The following is a 21,157-nucleotide window of genomic DNA, read 5'->3' as shown; positions in this document are numbered from 1 at the left end:
CTAGGATGGAGCTCCGCTGCTGGCCTCTGCGTCTGAATCCACGCTGTCGAGGCCGACCGCACCCAGGGCGTCGAAAGAGAGGCGCCTCTTGTGGCCCCGGACTGTTTGTGGCGACCCGTATTCAGCCGGGCTCGATGGCTGCAGGATGAACAACATTACAAAGCTGTATCACCACCTCACGATTAAAATGCCAACTATAAGATAACTTCAACAGTACGGTAAATGTGGCTTGGAATGCTTGGCAATCGTATTAATAGCAACGCATTGGCGTATTTGCCGTATGCGCCCAGGTGGTCTTAATCAACCCGCAGACCTCCACTACGGCCCATTTTTCTTCTTTCATTCTCTATTTTATCCCTTTCCTTACGGTGTGCTTCGGGTATCCAAGGGAGTATGCGATAGTCACTGCGACACTTCCTTTCCTCAAAACGAATTTAATTCTACTGATTGATTACCCGTGTATGTTGCGTGTGTTTATTTATTACTTTGGAGCAATTATTGATTGCCCGCGTTTGTTTCTTGTATTTGTTATCACTCTGATGCTTTGAAATGGGTTTCTATCGTTCCTCAATTCTGCAATGCCCATCAGGACAATGTATTTGATGCCTGTACTGTTTACACTTTAGAACTTTGGCGCTGACAAGTGTTCCAGTTTTCTGCCTCGTCCCCCCTACTGTAATGCCCACCAGGGCGATATGTAGGTACTTGAATAAATAAATAAATAAATAAATAAATTTGTCTGGCGTTGGTAATGTACTGTGCTTGCCTAGTGCCTTCTAATACGGGAGGTCATCGTACGATGTGTGTGGTTTGGTCCCCGTGAGATCAGACACCTATAGTATAACGTGTGCCGGGTTACCGTTACCGGTACCGTAAGCCCACGTGTGCAGCCAATACGCATGCGGGAATTGCCTTGATGGCGCCAGATGGCGCTAGGTTCCCGGAAGCTGCGCGCGGGACTGCAGCACCGGGCCCAATCAGCGCGTGCTCACCAGCGGTGGGCGGGCTTCCGGTACTCCGGTAACAGTAACACGCTACACAGTATGCTAAAGGTGTCTTTTATATACCAGCCATCGCAACGACGCCCACACACGGGTTCCTTTGCTGAGCAAATGGATGTTGAGTTTCCCGTTTGCTTGGCCTGAAGTTCAGGTGTTTTCTATAAGTAACACAGCGTTTATTTCAAAATACTACCTATAGGTTGTTAACCTCTCCATACTTCCTGACTAAAATTTTCAGAACTGCATTAGGTTATGCATTTCGTGAGCTATAGTTTCCAAGAGCTATTTAAGCCATTCAAGCCTGCATACAAGCGTTTTTTCTGCGGTTTTTGCTCATTGTTGGTAACGTCATCATTGCGTCAGGTCAGCGGAGCACTGCCCTGAGTTAGGAATGAAATGGCGGTCTGCTATTCTTTTTATTTCACTTTAAAATTATTTGACGCCGTTTTGAAGAACCATATGGTGTACGAGAGAGGAGGAGCCGGAAGAAATTAGACGCGAACAACTGCTCAAAACGGTAAAAAAAAACAATTCTGGTGTGTAACTGAAGAAATACAACCGTTCCCAGGTAACCAAGCATAAAAAATAGGGGGCAGGGGGGCACTTTGTTTTGAATTGAAAAAAAAAATGGGGAAAAGATTGATGTTTGATAATTGTTGTATCCGGTAACTAGGACTCGTTTTTTTTTGTTTGTGATGCCGTTCCAAGGTTTCATTGCTGGAGTCGACTGGGAAATAGTCTTAAAAGAATTCTTTCATAAACAGTCGCGACTGCGCACTGTGCGGAAACTGTCTAAAACGGGGCGTTTTAGTTCTAGTATGGTTTTCTGCCCGTGAAATAAACTTACTTCCTGGCTAATTTATCTATTCTGACCCTATTTGTTTTGTTCCGTTCCTACGACCACATGCAGGTCACAGCGTTCATTGTTTTTCAAATTTGTGAATTTTAAATTTCTTGTAATGAAATTCGCTTCTCGCTGTAGACATGTCAACGAACAGTGCATCGCAAACATTCACATACCCGGCAATTCTGGACGAAAGCATTTAGGAGTGGGAAACATTTTATGAGAGCAATTGTTTCATGTAATGTAACATTTCGTTATAACAGTAAATATATCAGCAGATCGTCCGACGGCATTCTTGAATTTTTTGTATTAACATTTTTGCTGTCGTCAAAAGCGTTCCCCATTGGTTTTCTATGGGTGTATCAACTGGTCGATACGATCGATGGAAACAGTTTAAAAAGATAGATTTCGCTACATATCAGAAGAATGAACCGTTACCTTCAATATTACCCTAAAAGAATGTTGCAATTTTCCAGTTTTCAAAATATTTGTCTGAATATGCCGGAGAAGCGAAAATATGTGCTTTGCAAAAAAAAACATTCCAAGAATTAAAAGATTAGACTTGCTTGACCAGTAGCACGCTAGTGAGAACGCAATGTACCTTGAACCAGCGGTTCCACATTTTGTGAATCCCGTAGCCTTCACAAGATTTGGGGGCCGACATATATTCTAGAAAACAATTTTTTTTCGTGTGAGTGGATGGGAAATTAATGACAATATGTGAAAAAATTTCCCTGCGAACACTTCAAGAAATAAAACTTCGCTCAAAGCCGCGTCTCTTCTAAGCGGAGACAAAGTCCAACTCACCGCGACGAGTGGAGAGGAGAGGAGCTCGTGGTCGTCTGCGTCCAGAGCGGCGTTGAGTGCTTCGAAATGCGGCTCTGTTGTGAGGCAGGATAGTGGAAGGTGTGCAGGAAGAAGCCCTAGAAGGAAGAGTAATGTATCCGTCCCAATGAATGCATGGAAGGGAATCCATGGTGAATTCAGTGCAAGGAGTACAGCACACGATACCAATAATAGCACCATGATCCATAGAAATTTTAACTAGTAGTGAAATCAGCTTCACTTACACTGTGGCATAACATACTGAATCCACTGCCCCGTGCAGAGACCGCTTTGTGACCTTGCCACTCTTAATCCCATTCGCTTTTTAATTTTGACGGCTACAGGTATACGCTGTCTTGCAGACTCTGATCGTTTTGGTCGGCGGTAACCTGAACACAAGTTTTCTGCAACATGACTTATATAAGTCGTTCCATACACCAAAGTTTGGTTTGCGGCTGCGGCCACTAGGGGCGCTACAGCCGAGCGAGCACCGCGCTGGCGGCTTATTGTATGATCGCACGAGAGAAACTTGCTTCCGCGACCGGGTTATTACTTTGATATTTTTAATATTTTATGCTAAAAGCGGAGGTCTTGTATCCGCTACAGCCCCGGAATTCTAGCCCGTTCGACGCTTATATGGAAAAACAGCGCTACCATCACTTTCACAGTTCCCACTTTACCTGCTATTGTCTTGCTGCTGTATGGAGACATGCCATGCTTAATGATGTGGACGAATTGCATGGTGGGCTAGTTGGCTACACATGGCTATTTGATTACAGCGCACCAAGAAAGAATAAGGACCGAGAGAGTTGACACCACAAAGGCTGTCGATTTGCGTCTCACTAATGCAAAATATACGCGTGACCGCAACGTATTGCGTAATGAGGCGAAGGCTGTTAACAGGAGCCACTAACTGGATTTCTGCTGAGCTTGTGGCTCAAATGGCTTGCTTCAGTAGACGCGACTGGAGATTTAACAGCATGTTGCGTATACTACGGTGCATTCATCACTATCAGGCGAGCAGTTTTAACGGAGGGTTTAAATAATGGGTAAGTCTATGCGACTTAAGCCGACGAGCTCGTCAAAACGTCGCACTGTCTGGTTGCTGTGCGCGGAAGCACGGAGTTCAACTTTCTGAAGCACGACGCATTCGATTTTGCTCGCGATACTTGCGCAGACGAGGGTACATTCACTTGCTCATCTTTCGAGCCTATCAACGATTTATTTCAGCGGGCGTAGCTTTGCCAGGTACCGCTAACTGTCCCGATTTCGATGGAGTCACGCCGTTCTGAATTGCGACGCGCTCCGGCAGGAAATAGAGTACTGTACCGCCCCCTTAGTTTACATAGTAATACAAAATATTTTTGTGTAAACTACTACATAGTAATATAAAATATTTTTGCAAGCCGCCGCGGTGGCTCAGTGATTATGGTGCTCGGCTGCTGACCCGCAAGACGCTGGTTCGGCCCCGGCCGCGGCGGTTGAATTTCATTGGAGGAGAAATTCTAGAGGCCCGTGTACTGTGCGATGTCAGTGCATGTTAAAGAACCCCAGGTGGTCGAAATTCCCGGAGCCCTTCACTAGGCATCTCTCATAGCCTTAGTCGCTTTGGGACGTTAAACCCCATAAAGCAACCATAAAGTATTTTTGCGGCTAACGAGTTACCGCCTTTGCCTGTGTAGACGCACTAAATGAACACGTGAACGACATGTATATCTTCATATATAGTACTAATAACATAAAAAGAAGCTTGAACATAGCAGCTCTTAGCGGCTCGGCTTTCTGCCTGCACGGGCTTGCATTAAATTCATTAAATTATTCGGTAGCGTCGTCGATGGCAGTGTATTTTTTGGAACGAGCTATCAAAAGCATCCGTTGCGATACGATGTCGCTTTGTTGATGGCCGAGAACGTGAATTGGACTTGCTTAATTATCGTGGAGCTCTTTGAATAACATAGGAACAGCGTCCTGACGCTGTTCCCATCGTCGCAGCGGCACAACGTTCCAAATGACTACAAATTCTTCGTGACGAATGATGCACATGGGGCCGAACTGTTTCCCACAAAGACGCACGTTTGGCGAATTTAAATAGAAGCCGCGAACTTCATTTCGGTGGATAGCGCGTCTCCACGTCTCTTTCAGTTCGGACGCTTTGTCGCCGCTGCTCCCGTAGTGGAGTGGCACCCGGTCACACATCAGGGTAAGGACATCGTTCATACAAAACACTAAGTGGTTCACGAAAGCACAAGCATTAAAGTATTTCGACACTGTGACTAATTAAATGCCAGAACCAGAAAACAACACACCGCAAAACATCGACTTCTGCACGTCTAGGAAACCTCCCGTTCCGCCGCTCGATCGCCAAGACATGCTCCTCGAATCACGCCAGCGCCGCCGTGCGGCTTCTTTGGGCAGCGTACCGAGCTCACACGTAGACATAGCGAGAATTATCATGACCATAACGCGCTATTGAAGGACTCTAGCGCCATTAAAGGATTCTTATATGGATCGTGCAGGTAGGACTGGGAGTTAATCTCTTCCTAGAATATTAATCTGTTCCTAGCATTTCGTAGCAACAGTATTTTAGTTTAGTTAGTCTGACATGGTCGAAGATTGATCTCTTCCTAGCATTGCGTAGCAACAGTATTTTAGGTAGTCTGACATGGCTGCGTGTAGACGCGACCAACAACATATATATCAATTAAGGCAAGAAACTCTAGCGGCTGCGGCAAGCGGGAACACGAAAGCGTTAAGGCTCCTGTTCTACAGAAAATCTGGCGTCGTCGACGTCGTGTGAGAAAAAAAGCTCCAAGATGCAACCTAGGTCACAAGACCTCGTGTCCAGATGGTGTGCAGACCGACCACTTCGCAAAGCCCCACCGTTGGCAGCGTCTGTCATCGCATATCGCTTCCCTGCTGCACCACTGCCACATGTGATGCTTCAGGACTCCAGGGTTGTATAAAATGTCAAGTGGAGAATGATCAATACCGCATACAGTGGCATTAACTCTCTAACGATATCGCATCATAACATTAACATGGAGGTATGTGTCCCACCAGTTTTTTTTTCACAGAAATAGGGCTTGCCGCGCGGCTTTCAGTGCGAAAGCGCTACTTCGCGAAGTCGAACCGGCTCACCGAGTTTGTGTGAAGCTTGACCTTGAGGGTGGCATTTGGCAAAACATAGATAAAATAACTTTTGCGGCGAACGCGATTCGGAAACGCGGCGGCGTGCGAACAGATTAGATTCGCTGGCCACTGCACGAGCTCACTGTGGGTATCGCCGCAGGCGATCACTAGAGCGAACTCCCGCGCTATGCATTTCACATCGTTGTCCTCATCAACCAATACTACTAAGCAACTAATATCGTCCCCAGATGTGCCGACGAGCCAACAAAGCGAAAGCATGTGCCAAAGAGACTAAACACATGCTTTAGCACGTCTACACGGCTTGCCTGCGTTAAAACTCTACCACTTTTTTGTTGTTACCATTTCCCATTTGCTTGCACGGCGGTAAAAATATTCGCTGTGGCTTAGCTTGGTTAAGGCTGGTAATTGCGAAAGCAATATCCGTACCTACGCCATGGTTCAGCTGGTAGTGTAGCTGGTAGTGGTGCTTGTGGTTAGACTTGTGGCGATGCATCTGTTATTCACTCTAATCCAATCCAATATAATCTAATGTAATCTAATCTAATCTATTCTAATTCAATCCAATCCAATCCAGTCCAGTACAATCCAGTCCAGTCAGGCCGCCGTTCATGTGCACCGCCGTCGCACACGGACGGCGCGAGATCGCGAAGCAATGTTAAGCCGCTGGTGGTTGGCACAGCTACTGCTTTCTAGTGACGTGAGTCGAACCTAATCTCTTCAGCGTAACGCCACAATCGCGCTCATAGCGGAGAGCGCAGGAGTTAGGCGCCAGTGGTGGCACCGCCGCGGCTTGCGACGGCGCGAGTCGGTCGCCCTTCTCTTCGGCGTGATGCCACACATGACGTCACAAAGAGGTCAACTAAAGGTCAATGGTGGCACCGCCGCGCCACGGCAAAGGCTGAAAGTGCAAGTAGTAAAGCTTTCGCTTTAAAAATGATCAGTCTCTAAAAGTCGCTTTTGCGTATCCACGTGATCGTGTCGAGAGGCACTTCCCGAGTCGCCAACTACAGATAAAAATGGCTCCGCGAATTGACCCTTTTCACATGAAAACCTGTGCCAAGAAACAAAACCACTGGGCGGCGGTTATACGAGCTGCATTTGACCATGCATTTGAGCTCTTTTAAATGCTCTGGTCCTATCTGGCATACCAAAAGAAAGTGAGAAGGCTGCGTGCCGGAGCCAGTGGTCAGGGAACGTGAAAACAAACATGAAAGAAAAATGAACCTTCGAGGGATACCAGCCATTATGCACCTGACAAAAGTACGGACATAAACCCTACCCCTTGTCATGAAATCGTGGTACATGACGTCCTCGATGCTCGGCCGCTCTGTGGGCTCCTGATTGAGCATCCACTCGATGAGGTCGCTTGCGTCGGAGGACAGAGCCAGAGGGAGATCGTATTCGTTGTTCATTATTCGGGTGTGGGTACTCTCCACCGACGACGCCATGAACGGGGGATGCCCCAGCAGCAGCGCGTACCTGTGGGGAACAGTTGCAGGCATGTCACGTTAAATTTTGTTAATTTATGTTTACTTATAGTTATTCTTACTAACAAAATCACTGTGCGAATTTTTGTAACTATATTTTCTTTCATTCAATAGAAAGCTTCTCGCCCGAATATAAGTATACCGGGCAGCGCGGCAGGCAAACTGGGTCAATGTCTTTGAAATGTACTTTTCCGACATAAATACGTGGCTTCCCGCCTGCCGACCGACCGACCAAATCCTGGCATCAGAGGCGGGACAACCGCAGTATTTTAGCAGCAGTGAATTCACGCCACCTGAGACACAATAGCACTAAGGTGGTATCAATGAAATAAAACTGGTGATATTTATCACAGATATCCGCACCTTTTTTGCCGGCTGCAGCGATGCCGACGGCGCCTTTGTCAGCGCAGTGGCGGTCGATCTTTTCAAAACATTCTAAGATATTGAAACGCATAGTTAAATCGTGCCAACAACGGTTACTAGTTATAAGAGGACAAATTTGCGCACGTGAAGTTTCATCAGATGAGTTCTCTCCTTGCGATTGTCACCACAGGGCACATAAGAAAGGTTATGCTAATTTTTATACTAATTTCCGAAAGTAGACTGGAGTAGTATACCTTTACGATAAACATGGAGCTGTCGTTGTAAGCGTTAACGTTGCAACCCGTTACAAACAATTCGGCGGAATCAAATGACACTCACATGATGCACCCCATGGCCCAGACGTCCACTCCGTAGCTGTGGCCCCTCCTGGCCAATACCTCAGGCGCGACGTAATTGGGTGTGCTGCAGATAGTCAGCTTCTGTTCCCCATCGAAGTGGACGCGAGCGGAGAACCCAAAGTCGGCCACCTTCAGCTGCATGTCTTCAGTAAGGAGCAGGTTTGCGAGCTTTAGGTCTCGGTGGATGATTCGCTCCTGCACCAGGTACTCGCTCGCGAGGAGCAGCTGTTTCATGAAGTAGCGCACCTCCTCCTCGGTCAGCCTCTTGCGGCATCGGAGCATCTCCTCGAGAGACTGCAAAGGAAATGCGCTAATGAAGCCGTGGGGAAGAACGTTCAAAATAAGGCATTCTGAAGTAACCAGAACAACTGAGACATTGGGGGTCGAAATTGTTCAGGAGACCTCCACTACGGCACCACTTTCTCTCTTTCAGTCCCTCCTTTATCCCTTCCCTTACGACGTGGTTGGGGTGTCCACCTTGATATGTCAGGCAGCTACTGCGTCATTTCTTTTCTTAAAAACCAAGTTTCACTTTTATTTGGAGAATATCACCCTTATTGTAGAAAGTTGTCATTGTATCGTGTAGATAAGCAGAATGCGACGCGGGCCTGATCATCGGCGCATGCTCGTAACTCTTTCCCTTTCTTATCCCTTTCCCGCAACGTGTATAAAACCAGCGCGAATAAACGCCAGGGCGTCTTCGTTGCTCGGAACTGGTCCCGGCTGTGTATCTATCGACGCAACGAACGATACGACAGCCCATCCATACGCGGCTTCCCTCTGCCTGGCCAGGGCCAAATCAAGGTATCGGCCTACGCCGATGACGTGTCGCTTTTCCTCAAGGACGAGGATAGCTACGCCGCTTTTTCGCGGCTGTTTCTCGAGTACAGCGAGATATCTGGGGCCCTATTGAACAGGGGAAAAAGCAAGGCACTAAGGTTTGGCACCTTCACACCGAACCTTGCGGGCGAGGTGGAGTGGGTGCAGGGAGTGAAAGTCCTGGGAGTAGTATTCCTCGCCAGCGGAGAAGTAGCCCGCGAAACCTGGACTAACCTCCGCACGAACGCTGAGAAACGCCTCTCGGTGGCGTCAACTTTCCGCCTTTCAATGGCAGAGCGCTGCTATATAGTTAAGTCCACAATCCTAGCCGCATGTTTTTTTGTCGCCCGCGTCGCAAACCCACCGCGCACGTTTGCGCGCAGGCTAACCTCGGCCTGTGGCTCTTTCGTTTGGGCGGGCAAAACCGAACTTGTGTCACGAATGTTCATGCGCCTTCCATCGTACATGGGTGGGTTTGGTATACCTTGTATCCGCACTATGTGCAATGTGCTCGCCTTGCGAGGAGTACGAGATCTTGTACGCAACCCAGACTATCCCGGGAGAACACTCCTCACATATTTTCTGGGTACAGCGCGTAACGTGTTTTTTTCACAACACGTGGTTGGCCCTACAGCCGAGCAGCCGCCGGCATTTTTCGTTAATGTGCGTCGCACACTGACGTCGTTGACTGCCCGCGTGCCCGATCTGGATGTTGATGAAACCCCGCCCTCCAGAATGTGTGAAGCACTAACGGTCGCTGCGCTGACCCGCGAACAACTCCACAAAACGAGACGGGCACGCTGGCGCCAACTGACCTCAGCTACGCTTCCTGCAGATGTCAGGGACTTCGGCTGGCTGCGAGGCTGGCGGGTCCTGCCCACAAGAGACCGCCTTGCGGCGTGGGGCGTGGCGCCCTCCGCCCGATGCCCGCCGTGCGGTCTGCTTGAAACTTTGCAGCACGCAATGTTTGAATGTGTAGTTGCGCGCACCTTTTGGACATTAGTGTCACGAATGTTTTTAACCCGCCTGGAAGCGCGCACTAGTTCTCCCGAAGTGTTTCAAAATATGCTCTTGTGTGTCGGCATGTTCGTTTTGTGGCGGCAGCGTGGAGTGGCATCCTTAAATGGGCGTCCGCAAAGAACAATGTTCCCAATGTTGCAGCGCCTGCGCACGCGCCTCTTTGAACAAGCATGCATGGACGCTCTGTCAATGAGCGAGGCTGAGTTCTTGCGCAAATGGTCGACATACTTTATCGTCCTGCGCGGCGGTCGAGTATCGGCATTTTTACTGCATTACTGACGTGCTCAGTGCTGCGTCACTGCGCATGCGCTTGACTGATCACAGAATTAAGTTCATCTGTTTTGTTTTGTATTTTCTATGTTAAAACAGAAAAAATAAACTTCTCTTTCTACGCAACGAACGATACATGGTGTCAGAAGTGCTCGGAAGCCACGACCACGGTGCTCGTGCGCGGTAAAGTCAGCAGCACGGAACTCTTCAAGCCACCGGAGCCGCTACACTTCACCGCCGAAGTCAGTAAGCAGTGGAAGCCTTTCAAACAAAAGTTTGAATTTTTCTTGGTTCCTTCAGAGCCCAACAAGGAGCCTCGAAAGGATGCCGCCAAGATTGCTTTACTGTTAACTGTGGCAGGAGATGAAGCACTGGAAATTTACAAGAGCTTTACCTTCAGTGCCGGAGAGAGCCGGGAAAGTTATGCAACGGTGATTGCGAAATTCGACACGTACTGCGAAGAGCACCTAAATGAAGTTCATGAGCGCTACCTTTTTCGGCAACGCATACAAGATCAAGGTGAGCCCGTAGAACAGTTTGTCAGAGATCTCAGGAAGATGTCTCGCTCCTGCAACTTTGGCACTATGGCAGATTCGTTCATACGTGACCAAATAGTTTTTGGAACGAATGATGACAATGCAAGACAAAAGCTGCTGCAGGACAAGAAGCTGACCTTGGTTAAAGCTGAAGAAGTCTGCAGGGCAGCGGAAATGACTGCCGCGCAAAACAAAATCTGGTCCCGAGAACACAGACAGATTAACGCTGTCAAACGACGGGAGCAGCAGCAGCTGCGTAACAAACAGCCTACAACGTTCAAGTGCCGCAGGTGTGGGCGTACACATGGACCGCGAAGCTGTCCTGCATTTGGCAAAACTTGCAGGAAATGTCAAGGGCAGAATCATTTTGCTGCACGTTGCAAGGTTAATCGACAAGTTCAGGAAGTGAAGAGCACTGATTACAGCAATCCGGAATTTCACATCCTCGACGTATCTGTCAACAGCGTTGGAAGAGCGCGCGACCGTGACTGGGTGGTCCGGGCGCAAGTTGCGGACACAGCAGTAACCTTGAAAGTTGACAGGATCGCAAGCCAACCTCCTGCCATTCTCAGTCTACAAGAAGCTCCAGCCGCGGATACCCTTGACCAGAAGCAACTGTATTCTACGAGCTTACAACGGAGGGGTAATCAAATATCTTGGCGTCATGACTACTACAGTGACTGTCGGAAAGAAAGAAGGCAGAGATTGATTTTTTCGTCGTGAAGAAGGACCGACAGGCCATACTTGGACTGCGTTCGAGCGAACTGCTTGAACTGTTCTCGCGCGACGTAAACGACGTCGGAGTAAGCAGCAGCGAGGAAGTTGTTCAGCAATGCCGACATCGTTTTTCTCGGACTGCTTGTATTCAGCAACCATACGGCATGGTTCTTCGGGAGGACGCTGTCCCTGTCGTCCAGACAGCCCGCCGGGTGCCCCTTTCTTTGCGGGAGCCTCTCCGCGAAGAACTTTCCCGCATGGTCGAAGCCGGCATAACCAAGCAAGACCAGCCTACAGACTGGGTAAGTCCTCTGGTGACTGTCTGAAAAAAGGACGGCAAGCTAAGATTGTGCATGGATCCGAGGGAAATGAACAAGTCTAAAGCGCGAGCACTACGAGATGCCGCGTCTAGAAGATAATGAATCTGAACTAGCTGGAGCACGCATTTTTTCGCGCCTTGACGCCAACTGTGGATTTCACCGGATACCGCTGCATGATTAAACGTCAAGGATATGTACGTCCGCGACTCCCTTTGGCCGTTACCGCTTCGTGAGGCTGCCCTTCGGTGTAGCCTCCGCCCCAGAAGTCTTTCAAAAGGCTCTTAGCGAAATCTTCGAGAGACTGCCAGGAGTGCAAGTGTACGTTGATGACGTCATTGTGTGGGGTGCCACAAGAAAAGAACATGATGAGAGGTTACAAGCAGTACTGGAAACGGCACAGAAAGCTGGCCTAACATTCAATGCAGAAAAATGCAGCATTGGCGTGCGGAAGATTCTTTTTCTTGGTGACGTAATTGCGGAAGACGCATACGCCCAAATCCTACCTTGGTTAGCTCTCTGCTAAATATGCCACCACCGGCCGATAAGCAAGCAGTGCAGTGCATGCTCGGTGTTGTAAACTACTTGTCGAAGTTCCTGCCATCACTTACAGATCGAACGACGCTACTTCGCGACTTGATAAAGAAGGATCGTATCTTTGAGTGGACGGAAAACCACGCTAAAGAATGGAATCTGATTTGTGATAGTCTGACCAAAGATCCTGTGCTGGCGATATTCGATCCTAAAAGGATTACAAAGATAACATCCGATGCGTCGCAAAATGGAATAGGCTCGGCTCTCTATGCCACCACCGGCCGAGAAGCAAGCAGTGCAGCGCATGCTCGGTGTTGTAAACTACTTGTCGAAGTTCCTACCATCACCTACAGATCGAACGACGCTACTTCGCGACTTGATATAGAAGGATCATATTGAGTGGACGGAAAACCACGCTAAAGAATGGAATCTGATTTGTGATAGTCTGACCAAAGATCCTGTGCTGGCGATCTTCGATCCTAAAAGGATTACAAAGATAACATCCGATGCGTCGCAAAATGGAATAGGCTCGGCTCTCCGGCAGCGTTACGATGGTCTTTGGAAGCCCATTGCTTATGCCTCACGGGTCCTAACCGAATCGCAACGGAGATACTCCCAGATAGAAAAAGAGGCTATCGCTGTTGTTTTTGGGTGCGAAAAGTTTCATCATTTTGTGTACGGACGTAACGTTATCCTCGAGACAGACCACCGTCCCTTGATAGCAATCTCGGAAAAGCCGATGGGAGAAATGCCGCCCAGACTACAGAGATTTTTTCTTCGTTTGCTTAGATACAACTACAAGCTCCAATTCGTTCCAGGGAAATGCTTGGTGGTCGCTTACATGCTGTCTCGAGCATCCGTCGAACACCCAGAGAATGAAAGCACCGACGATGATGAGGAAGTTCACGCTGTAAGTGTTCTTTCATCACTCGTCAGCGAGGCAACTTTGAAACGTTTGTCAGACGAAACCAGCAGGGACGTCTACTTGGGTCACGTCACTCATTGCTTAGAGAGCAATCGACCAGTCCCGGGAACGCTCAAGCCCTTCGAAAGTGAACTAGTTGTCGTGAGTGGTGTGGTGCTTAAGGGATGCAAAGGTGTAATACCGTCAAGCATGCGCCCTGAGCTACTTCGAAGAATTCACGAAGGCCACTTGGGGATAAATAAATGCAAATCACGAGCGCGCAAGTTGCTGTTTTGGCCTGGTATTAATGCTGACATTGAAGCCCTCATCAAGAGATGCGCACTTAGTCAGAAGTACGCCTACCGACAACAGAGTGAACCGCTCTTGGACCGCCCAGTGCCTAAACATGCCTGGTATCGGGTGGGTGTCGATATTTTCCAGTGGGCTGGAAAATCGTAACTTTGTGTTTTTGATGCACTATCCAACTTTCCTGAGGCTGAATTGCTATGTGACACAACGGCGGCCACAGTTGTCATGAAACTCAGCTTTGTGTTCGCGCGGTATGGATTACCCATTGAAGTCTGCACAGACAATGGTCCCCAGTTTGCATTGTTTGCGAAGAAGTAAGATTTTAAACACGTTACGTCCAGCCCGCGGTTTCCCCGCTCGAACGGACTCGCGGAGAAAGGCGTCCAAATTGTAACGAAAATTTTAAAGAAGACTTCTGAGATGAAAGAGGATTTTTGGCTGGGATTGCTCACTTACAGGAGCAGTCCGCTGGAATACGGTCAGTCGCCTGGAGAGCTACTTCAGGGCAGACTACTTCGGACACCTCTCCCAGAATTCAGCGAAGCTTCAAGCAAATCAGTAAGGAAACATAAACAGTGCCGGGCCCCAAGACGTAGTCTTCCACCACTACAAAGAGGCCAGGTGCTCAGAGTACGCGGAGACTCTTGGTCCCCGAAAGCCGACGTTCTCAATCCACATGCTAATCCAAGATCCTACCCGGTTGCCACCGAAGATGGTAGTGTTGCGTCGCAACCGACAACACCTCATGGCGACGGCCGAGCCCTTCAGCCTTCTGTCCAATGATGACATGTCAGATGACAGCCAAGAGAACGGATCCACCTGCCAGGTCCAACCAAACGAGGACAGCGTACCCATCACTACGACCTCCCCACCGGCACCAATACTAAGAAGATCCCAGCGGGAGAGAAGGCAACCACGGCGATTGGGATATGCCGACAATTTTGTGCAGGTTCCGTGAAGGCATCTCAAGAACAGTGTAAACAAGCTTTGGATCGGTGATCAGTTCTGTACAGCACCATCGAGTGTGATTGTTCTGTGAAATTTCAGTTATGACTTTCATTTATTTTTTTTTCCTGCAAGAAAAGGAAGATGTATCGTGTAGATAAGCAGAATGCGACGCGGGCCTGATGATCGGCGCATGCTCGTCACTTGTTCCCTTTCTTGTTCCCTTTCCCGCAATGTGCATAAAACCAGCGCGAATAAACGCCAGGGCGTTTTCGTTGCTCGGAACTGGTCCCGGCTGTGTATCTATCGACGCAACGAACGATACAGTCATCTGGCTTTCAGAAATAAACACTCGAAACGTCGACTGTTGCTCAATTAAGGAAAAGCAAGGACAGGCGATGCCGCTCTGTAACTGTAGTCTTCTCCTCAGATATTGAGTTCGCATCTTACAAGCGCCTCTTGGCCCTAGAATTCACGTTCGTGGCGACCGTGTATCCCAACACCCGCATTAACAACCATCCGCCTTGTATGGCGTGGTGGTGAAACTTTATTACCAGCGGGTATAGAGGAGCGACCCGAAGTCGCCCCCCGCTTAAACGGCGGCCGCTATCCCTTGGGCAGCGGCGGTGTCTTCAGCCAGCTGGAGGAGCTTGATCTGTGTCCCAAGGTCGGGGCTGAGCAATAGAGCCCCCCAATGATCTGAATCGGTAATGAAGTGACTCGCCGATAGGGACTGCGGGCATACCGCCAGCTTGAGCGCGCAGTATTAGCGTAGACGTGTACTGCTCCACCGGACACCTCCTGCGTAAGCGCAGTGGCAAGCTAACACGTTTCCGCTATACTAACGGCCTCTGCCTAAAAGAAGGCTTTAGCATATAGCGGAGACGTGTTAGCTTAGACACATACCGCATGCTATCAGAACTGCTGTGCAGCAAGGCATGGCCCCAGAAACAACGCAAGATAGTTTTTAGTAAGGCGGAGCATGCCAGCCAGATGCAAAGGCCGGAGAGAGAGCGACGGACGAAGAAAAAAGGCGAGCAGGTTGAGCAAAACAATATTGAACATCCTCCTCGCAAGGCGGGGGTGCGCCGCCGGTGCACCCCCGGGGAGTGGGGGGGGGGGTTCAATCGCCGGTGCCGCCGGGAACAGGCAGGTGTTACAATGGGTACAAGTTTTCGTCTGGCCTGATTCTCGGCTTCTGTGTGAAATGCTTGGGAAATGGGCCTCTGACCCCACCACGAGTAGACGAAAAAACGTCTTGTGCCATAGACCTTTTTGGGCACACAGTCCCTTGCGCCATTTAGATTTGTAATCAGCACTATCACTGACCCGGAAAAGGCTCCCCTGGGTATGGAGATAAAGGGCAGATCTAAAAGGGCTAAAGAAGATACCGAATAAGTGCCACGAACGCCGTTAGTTATAGGGTAACGAGTACGGTAAAGTCGCTACTCGCTCAAACATGACGGTCAAAGCTAGCGCGAAAGCTGCCCCCGCAAGCACTGTTAAGCCGGATTCACTTCACTTTTGCTCTTCCGACTAAAGGCATTAAAGCAAAATTTTTAAAATATGTAGCCTATTTCGCTTCTACTGAGGAATGTTTGAACGTGGTTCGCGTGAATACATCATGTACAGCCGGCCAAATTTTTAGCAAGCTTACGCGACGGCCAATATTTTTGTGCTGCGTATCCTTATCATGGAGCGAAATTGCGAAAAGGCCAAGACTAAGCACGGGCTCAGTGAGCCCGTGCTTTGTTATAAATTATTTGCAACAGACCTCCGGACAGGCTACAATTATTGACGCAACGAAGATATCAGGAGGCTGCAGTAACTTCGGGCTACAAGTACAAACGGACAGGAAAGAGATCGAAACGTCAACGCACCTGTCTTGAGCACAGTTCCAAGATGAGGTACGCATTGTCGTCGTCCTCAAAGTGGCTGTGGAAACCAACGACGTGCTTGTGGCTTAGTGTCTTGTGAATGGCGATTTCCTGGTCCATCTGTTGGCGACAAATAAATAAGCATTTCATGGGGGGCTTTCGCCAGATGACACGTGCGCTATTTTGTTTTTTAGCGCGTGGCTTCAGCTGTGGAGGCCTGAGCGGGGGGGGGGGGGGGGAGGCATATTCCCTCCGGACACGCCGGCGGCCTTGCGGAGAGCTCCACCGACAACAAGCGGGCTGCCGCTCTTACGACGATAAATAGTCCCTGTTGGTCTATTGAGCAAAACAAACAAAAGCAAACAAACAACAAGAAATAGTGAGAGATGTTGACGCCTAAGTACAATTACTAATGTCTTACACTGCAACGGCACAAAGCCATCGCGATGAAAAGGTGTTCTGTCATTAGAGTATTATTATTGTAACATGGAGCTGTGCTGCTTTTGAGCGGTAGTGATGCTGGCGTATAATCAGAAAACGATACAGGAGCGCGGGCATTACGCGACGCCTGGACTACGGGCCATTGTTCGGTGGTGTGAATCCACTTTTACATGGGGGCAAAGTGTGCACTGGACAAACCGGACAAAGTGTTAGTAAGTGCGTACGTGAGCACCAGCGTTGAGTATTAAAAAAGGCACTAATTTTCCTAGTCATTGTCAAGGCTACTCAGAGTAGGCTGGGGTCGCCTGCAAACCTCGCGTCGCTGACTGATACAGAATAGTCGAGATAAATATGCGCTTGAACTTTAGGAGCACTTTATATCAACACACAGAGGAGACAGGCGAAACGGTAATACTGAGAGGGAGTAAAATGTTTATTCCTGGTTCCTTTTTTCTTAAGTCGAGATGTTTACGTTCCGCCCTTTGCGCGTGGGTAAAACAGAGAAAAAAATGCATTTTATTGAATAAACCTGCTGACCGTACAGCGCGCGTACCTCTCTCCTGGTGCCTGCTCCATGCTGCTGTGTTTGTTTCCTCTGCTGCTATATTTCGGCGCAAGTACAATTTATTAATTATCTGCGTGATTGCCGCCCACTTTCCCAGATAAAGTGCCTCATGTAAGCTCTTAAGAACATTAAATAGAATAGAATAGAATTTTGCCTGCATCCGTGGCTACAGCGTTTAAGTTACAATGCAACAACTTCAATTTAAAGCGGAGCTTTTGAGAGATAAAAAAGCTAAAGAAAGCGAAATGTTGGAGCCGGACCGCCCGGCCATTTTAGCTTGCAAACTATGGTGTATAAAATAATTAGCCGCACAACCCTTAGGTTAAAAATTCCATGTCATGATTCACTTCCAAATGGTCATCACGGAGTCCTTTTGGTCTTGAGGTGACAAATTAGAATATAGTGGCCGAACATTTTTTAAATTTGATTTTCTAGGCCAAAAATAAAAGGACCCTTGCGGTGCCAGACAAAGAGAAACAGAAAAAACTTCTGGAGAACAAAGATTCTGTGTATTTGGGCTCAGTGTCAATTCAGGAATGTCTACAAGCTGTGAAGTACAGCATTGATAACATACATAATGCATGAACCGCTCATCATGCTTCCAGAGGGCCTTGGAGGTGATCTTGGCTGCGTAGACCTCATTCGTTTGCTTGTCGACGAACTCGTAGCATTGCGCATACCGGCCCTGGAAAAGAAGTGACAGCCTTCTTACATGTGCATCTAAATCACAGGTAAACACTGTCGCTCGACTTTAGCAGCATTCCTTCATCCCACAGTCGCTACTTTCTTTCGCTAGGAGGCAAACTGAGCTTGGCACATAAAGCACGAAATAGATTACTTTCACGAGTGCAGAAATAATGCAAGTATAGTGCCCCAAAATATGATTGAAAAGAAATATAAGGTTTGCATAGTATAGTTTGATGACAGGCACTTCAAGAAAGCAGAATGACAAACAATTTAAGAATCGCTAAACAGGTACAATAATTTGATGGCACTAGGTTCAAGTAAGAAAGAAAAACGAAAGAATGTATAGGTGCGACAGAGGCGCCACCAATAGTCTTTTACGAAGAGCTTTTGAAAGCGCGAATATGCTTTTTGTGGCATAGTAATGCGAGTAGTTGAGCATGTGAGAAAAACGGCGAACTGCGGGACCTATAGTGGGGTGCAACCCAAGAAAGAAGCGGCGTTTCCTCGCCAAAAGAAACCCTTCGAAGCAATGATGTCTGCCATTTATCATGTGCCTGCTAGTCTGAAAATCCGAAAGGAGTGGTCAGATGAAAGGGGATAGTCCCATCCCTCTGTGTGTCGAGTATAGTTCCCCCCAAGCATTACCAGGCTAGCAGGGTCAAGAGTAGGCCGACGCCATTGGCTGGAAGGCGGTCCTTTCGCGGGCGAAAGACAATTCGTGCTTGAGCTGTATCTGACTGTAGTAAGCTAGTTAACTGAACCTACGATAGCTACAGACCATAGCATGCACCGATTTTCATGATGCCGCGGCTAATCTTATTAGACGGTGATCAATTCCATTTCATCTGCAACTCCCTCCGGTAGTGCGCTGTAATCAAAATGAGTGGACGACATTGGCTAGAGGGCCTCCTTGAAGGGGACAGATGCAATCATGAAATCTGCTTTCAAAGCAACAATTCAAGGTAGGCCTCAAGACAAAGGGGCTTTTCCACTACAGACCAGCACACCTTCTTCCTGCCAATGGCCTCGGCTGATTCTCATGAACCTGCTAAGTGACAAAGCAGGGAGTGACAGATTAAAGGGAGTAGTCCTCTCCTTAGATTGTCAGGCTAGTAAGGGCATGAAAATCGACCGACACCGCTACCTGATAGAGGATGCTCTGTCCTGAAAATACCCCGTATTTCTTGTCTTGTATCAGACAATAAAGTTTTTCCATCTAATCCTAATTTAATAAGCTTTGTGTGATATTAAGGATAGCTTTCACTGCTTTCGGGATTCGGCGCGTAAGAATGGAGACACTTTTGGGGCTCAAATCTAGTTATTTATCAAAATGTTCCGTACTTAGGTTTTCTTGCTACATTTTTGTTGTAACTAATGATAACTTCTATAAGCGCTAGATTTTCAGCTGGACATAAAAGCACTAATTCTTAGGTGCAAAACACAAGCGCTCACCTTCTGACGGCGAGCGATATTTATCCGACCTTGTTCTTAGTGTCAAATAACTACAATCGGACATCTGTTGCAATGTTCGCCCTCGTTTACCTCACAATTTCTTTTTTTTTCACGGACTCCTAGTGGACTAAATTCCCTTGCCGAGTATGAACACTGAAGCCGCGTTCATACTTGCCCAAAAATCCGGACAGCGAAGAGGATTCGGTCGCTTTTGCGCCGAGCGAGACGTAAAGCGGCGCGGCGGAACAATCAGTCCAGACCGATTTCCGCCGCGCGGCGACAACCATGGCGGCGCCTTTCGAAGCCGGACCCCTCGCTTCGGACTGAATACTCGTTGTTGCTGCCTTTTTCAGTGCGTTCACTGTCCATGAATGGGGTGCGGGCAGGGCACTTTTTTTTCTTATTTATTTTTAAGCCCACACTAATATCTGTCCATGAATGGGCACCGGTTTTTCGCTTTGTCTCACCACGCCTTTAAGAAAACGTATAACTGATAATTCTGCCGCTGATAGGCTTAAGAGTAGAGTCGGTTTGTTGACAGTAATGGTTCCCGTCCTGACAACCAGATGGCGTCACTATAGACCAGATTTTTACGCTCGCACGCAGGCTGCAGGCGCGCTCCTACTCTCGACCCCAGTCGCCATCTGTCGGCGCGCGCGGCCCGAGGGACTTTGGACAAGTGTGAACGCGCCGTTACTTCAACAAGGAGATCCTAACAAATAAGAGCGCCCGAGTAGTGTTAAGGAAGAGTCTTCTCGGGCTTACAGAAATGAATACGTAGTTTGCATGGACGACACAACGGCCAGCATCCTTGGATAGAAAGTCCATCAGCCCGCCTATCGCCAACCCATCACTGGTTCGACAGGAAGGGGCGATGGTCCTTTGTCCCGATAGTATGGGTTGTATGGGCTGCGGGTGGGGACGAGGGGTGGGATCGCTAATGCTGAGATTACTCGCCATGACGTGGCAACAACTTTTCTTGGCAATGCAGCATAGGCTAGGCAGGAAACAGAAGGAGTCGGGCTTTGTTATTCAATGTGCGGCTACATAGCTACCATCTTTCACCTCTGTGCACCCTTAGCCCCAACAAAGAAAAACCCACCCCAGCGCACGTCGATAACAGCACAATTCCCAAGAAAAGTCCCGTAGTATCCACTGCAACACCCAAAGATAGCGCCTGTGGCATCACGTGAAAACTATCCGTAGGGAACAGCAGTGCTGGTGTCGTCTTTGCCAGAGGAGATGAGCGTCACAAAGCTGTAGGCACGTCTGTCGCTGAGTTCCTCTCAAGGACTCTTGAGAGACAGACCATGTGTTCTCACTTCTGTCCGGCGCGTCGCCTCCTTAGTAAGGACTACACCAATCGTTAAAGATCATGTGCGCGGCGAACTATGCAGCCAATCAAGGTATCTACATCAAGCCTCGCTAAGCGGTCTGCTTTTGCTTTCTAGTGGCCGGACGATTGTGACCAGCGCAGGTGGCAAGCAGGTCTGACTCACCTTGATCCCATTTCCTGGGAGTGAGCTGCTGACATTGATTGTCGAGGTAGACCAGCCCTTCCCTATTCTACCACGCCTGGGGTAAGAGCGCGACGCGCACTCCTACTGCATTCTCCTCGCTTACTATAGCGCAAGCCACCAGATACTTGATCCAATATGCTACTGTCGCTTTCCTGAAAACGCCTGGCAGTACGGGACGCGGCGCAACTAGCGTTGGCCGTGCTTCGAGATCTCCC

At 48.5% G+C, this 21,157-nt stretch overlaps 2 protein-coding genes across 2 annotated transcripts in view; both read right to left on the bottom strand.

Annotated features, from left to right (window-relative positions):
* Positions 1 to 8,311, bottom strand: LOC149346338 (serine/threonine-protein kinase PLK1-like). The gene is made up of 4 exons (XM_089541300.1): positions 8,010 to 8,311; positions 7,100 to 7,299; positions 2,653 to 2,768; positions 1 to 138 (listed from the first exon to the last, which is right to left on the bottom strand). Exons 1-4 carry the CDS (start codon positions 8,309 to 8,311, stop codon positions 1 to 3), a joined length of 756 nt encoding a protein of 251 aa, XP_089397426.1.
* A 2,640-nt stretch (positions 8,312 to 10,951) lies between these two features.
* Positions 10,952 to 21,157, bottom strand: part of LOC149346337 (serine/threonine-protein kinase PLK1-like) — a 36,326-nt gene continuing 26,120 nt past the window's right edge. Inside the window, exons 7-9 of the mRNA XM_089541299.1 lie at positions 17,858 to 17,968; positions 16,281 to 16,397; positions 10,952 to 10,996 (exon numbers count right to left, since the gene is read on the bottom strand). Of these exons, the coding sequence (XP_089397425.1) occupies positions 10,952 to 10,996; positions 16,281 to 16,397; positions 17,858 to 17,968 (273 nt within the window). The remainder of the gene's footprint in view (positions 10,997 to 16,280; positions 16,398 to 17,857; positions 17,969 to 21,157) is intronic.

The sequence above is a fragment of the Amblyomma mixtum genome, chromosome 4 (genome assembly GCF_055824585.1).
Source record: "Amblyomma mixtum isolate Tamu chromosome 4, ASM5582458v1, whole genome shotgun sequence".
Lineage (NCBI taxonomy): Eukaryota > Metazoa > Arthropoda > Arachnida > Ixodida > Ixodidae > Amblyomma > Amblyomma mixtum.
The sequence above is the reverse complement of the archived record's forward strand: the minus strand, read 5'-3'. Positions and strand labels throughout refer to the sequence as shown.

Coding starts and splice junctions, on each gene's coding strand:
- LOC149346338 (XM_089541300.1), bottom strand. CDS start 8,311: ATGCTCCGATGCCGCAAGAGGCTGACCGAGGAGGAGGTGCGCTACTTC. Junction 2,769..7,099: donor CCACGATTTCATGACAAGGG/GTAGGGTTTATG, acceptor TCTTCCTTCTAG/GGCTTCTTCCTGCACACCTT. Junction 139..2,652: donor TCTCCTCTCCACTCGTCGCG/GTGAGTTGGACT, acceptor TTCATCCTGCAG/CCATCGAGCCCGGCTGAATA.